General features: G+C 55.1%; 1 protein-coding gene across 1 annotated transcript in view; it reads left to right on the top strand.

Annotated features, from left to right (window-relative positions):
* Window positions 1-867: 867 nt before the first annotated feature.
* LOC115949010 (N-acetylmuramoyl-L-alanine amidase-like) overlaps window positions 868-2,761 on the top strand; it is a 5,025-nt gene continuing 3,131 nt past the window's right edge. The window contains exons 1-2 of the mRNA XM_031065094.1: window positions 868-1,024; window positions 2,324-2,395. Of these exons, the coding sequence (XP_030920954.1) occupies window positions 868-1,024; window positions 2,324-2,395 (229 nt within the window). The remainder of the gene's footprint in view (window positions 1,025-2,323; window positions 2,396-2,761) is intronic.

Here is a 2,761-nt window from a genome sequence, read left to right as displayed (position 1 = left end):
CTCATACTTTACCATATTAACTAATAAATTGATTGCTGCTTGAATATTGGCCCAGTCAAGCTTCTTATTTATAACACAGGAGCCCAAAGCTGAGCTGCAAATGCCACTTTGGGAGGATCTAGAGCGATCCCAGGTAGCAATCGCGCGGTACCTTTGGGGACAGGGGCAATATCGGTGTTAGGGATTCCCCGGAGAGAGCCAGGGTAGAACACGTGAGCCCTGGAGTGGGGAAAGCACAGAGGGGCGATCCCAGAGCTGGAGGACGCCCGGTAGACGGAAGGGTTGGGGGAGGCTGGAGATGAGCCAAGTCCGGGCCCCCGAGGCTGAAAGGGGTGGTCACTTGTCCAACCGGACTTGTGTAGCGGGACCATCAAACCATCAATGAGCTCACCCCTTGTTTTTCCCTCGCAAACCAGGATTTCCCATTCCCAAACCTTGGCCTGATAGAAAGGGAGACGACCACGAGGAAGAGGAAGATGTCCTGGGACATCCAGGCAGATGAGGAGGAAGCCAGTGCCCCTTTCCCCCTCCCTCCTGCTCCATCTCCCAGCCCAATACGGCCCCCGGCTGCAGGACAACCCCAGTGCTGCCTGGGATGGATGGGGGGATTTCCTTCCCCTTCCCTCTGGCACAGAGGCAAATCCCATCCTCTCCTTGTCCTTCCTCCCGCAGACAGAGGATGGAACTGAGGATGGAGACCAGGTCGGACAAATCCCCACAGCAGAACCTCGTGGCAGAGGCCATTTTCAGCAGCTCCATGTTGCAGGAATCCAAAAGGGAGGAAGAGCCTCAAAGATCCTTTATGAGAAGGGGCTGTAAACCCAGCCCTGGGATCTGTGAGGAGAAAAGACCCACCCTGGGCCAGAAATGAAGCTGGAGATAGGCCAGAGCTCAGAGCTGGGTGTCCATGAGCAGCTTCATGGCAGGGAGAAGCCCCACAGGCGATCAGAATGTGGGAAGAGCTTCAACCAGAGCTCAACTCTGATCTACTACTGGAGATCCACACTGGGGAAAGATCCTACAGGTGTGGAGAGGGTGGGAAGAACTTCAGGATGAGCTGGTGATCCGTGGTCCCGGTGATCCGTATTGGGAAGACCCCTGGCTGGGGGGCTCCACATTCTCCTGTCTCCCTGTGGGCACCTGGACACATCCACAGACCAACATCAGAAATCCATTGTGGAGAGCAGATTTGTCAACTTCCAACCCCAGAAAAATCTCTCCTTTTGCATCTTCTGGTGGCATCAAGCAACACTGGATGGCCTCGGAGGTCTTCTCGAACATAAATCCATCGTTTTAATTCTCTCTGGTCCACAGGCATCTTCCACAGCGAAATGGGGATCTATTGTGGCAAAACTCACAATTTTGGAGACAGTGGGATGGAAATCCCATCTAAAAAGGTTCTTCCACCCATATAAGCACATGGATGCTCAACTGGCACAGACACATAAATCCTTTTGGTTTAGCCTTGATTTTTTTTCACTTTTGTTCATCCCTTTGAAACCCCTGGAACTGGGGTAAAAATAAAGATGTTTAACAAAGGCATAGGTGGGGAACAATGACAGGGGGGGACATGGCCATGGATGGTGACATGGCCATGCATGGGGACACAGGGGACATGGACATGGATGTGGACTTCCCCTTCACGGATGAGGACATGAGGGGACACGGACATGGATGGGGACATGGAGGGACATGGACATGGACATGGGTGGGGTCACAAACTGAGACAGTGTCAGTGCCACCACAGTGCCACCAGCACCTTCATCTCGGCCATGGCAAAGCACTGCCTGATGCAGTTCCTGTCACTATGTTCCCACTGTCACCACTACGGTGTCCCAGCTGAATGTCACCACCCACTAGGGCGGGACAGGGAACTTGTTCAGCCGGTGACAAGTGGCCCAGAAGCAGGCAGCCACCAGGGTGTCCCAGAGCCACTGCACTCAGGGGACCCCAACTGCCCCTGGGAACAGGCTGGGGACAGGACAAGGGTCAGTGTCACCTGGGGGGGTCACATGGCCTGGTGACAGTGTCCCCTGACATATCCTGGTGGCTTCATGCGCTGACATATCATGGTGGCAGTGTCCCCACAGGTGTGTCGACATTGTCCCTGATGTGTGTCGTGGTGGCATTGTGTCCCCTCCTCCCCATGTGTCCCTGTCCCCTCCCCTCATGTGTCCCTGTCCCTTTCCGTGTCTCCCTGTCCCTTTCCCTGTGTCCCTGTCCCTCCCCCATGTGTCCCTGTGGGGTCAAAGTCCCCAAGGCCCCGGGGCCGTGTCCCGCAGGGTGTCCCCCTGTTCCACAGGGTGTCCCCGTGTCCCTCAAGGAGTCGCCGTGTCCTGCAGGATGTTCCCGTTGCTGCTCCTGGCACTGAGCATCTGCGCCCACCCTGGCACAGGTAAGGACACGCCACAACATCCCACAACACTCTAGGACACCTTTGTTCCTCTGATTTTGGGTCGTTCTCCTCTCTTTTGGGTCTGTTCGCTCTTATTTTGGGTCCTTTCCCTGGATCCTTTCTCCCTGTTTTGGTTCCTTTCCCCCTTATTTTGGGTCCTTTCCCCTCTTTTGGGTCCTTTTGCCCTATTTTGGGTACTTTGCCCTTATTATGGGTCCTTTCCCCCGGGTTTGGGTCTTTTCCCCTTATTTGGGGTCATTTCCCCCCCTTTTTAGGTCCTTTCCCCCTATTTTGGGTGCCCTCCCCTTGCTTGTGGCACATTTTTGGGTGCCTCTCCCTCCTCCAACGCCCTGCCCACCCCCTTAA

This window comes from Geospiza fortis, unplaced genomic scaffold (genome assembly GCF_000277835.1).
Source record: "Geospiza fortis unplaced genomic scaffold, GeoFor_1.0 scaffold290, whole genome shotgun sequence".
Classification (NCBI taxonomy): domain Eukaryota; kingdom Metazoa; phylum Chordata; class Aves; order Passeriformes; family Thraupidae; genus Geospiza; species Geospiza fortis.
This window is presented reverse-complemented; position numbering and strand designations above follow the sequence as displayed.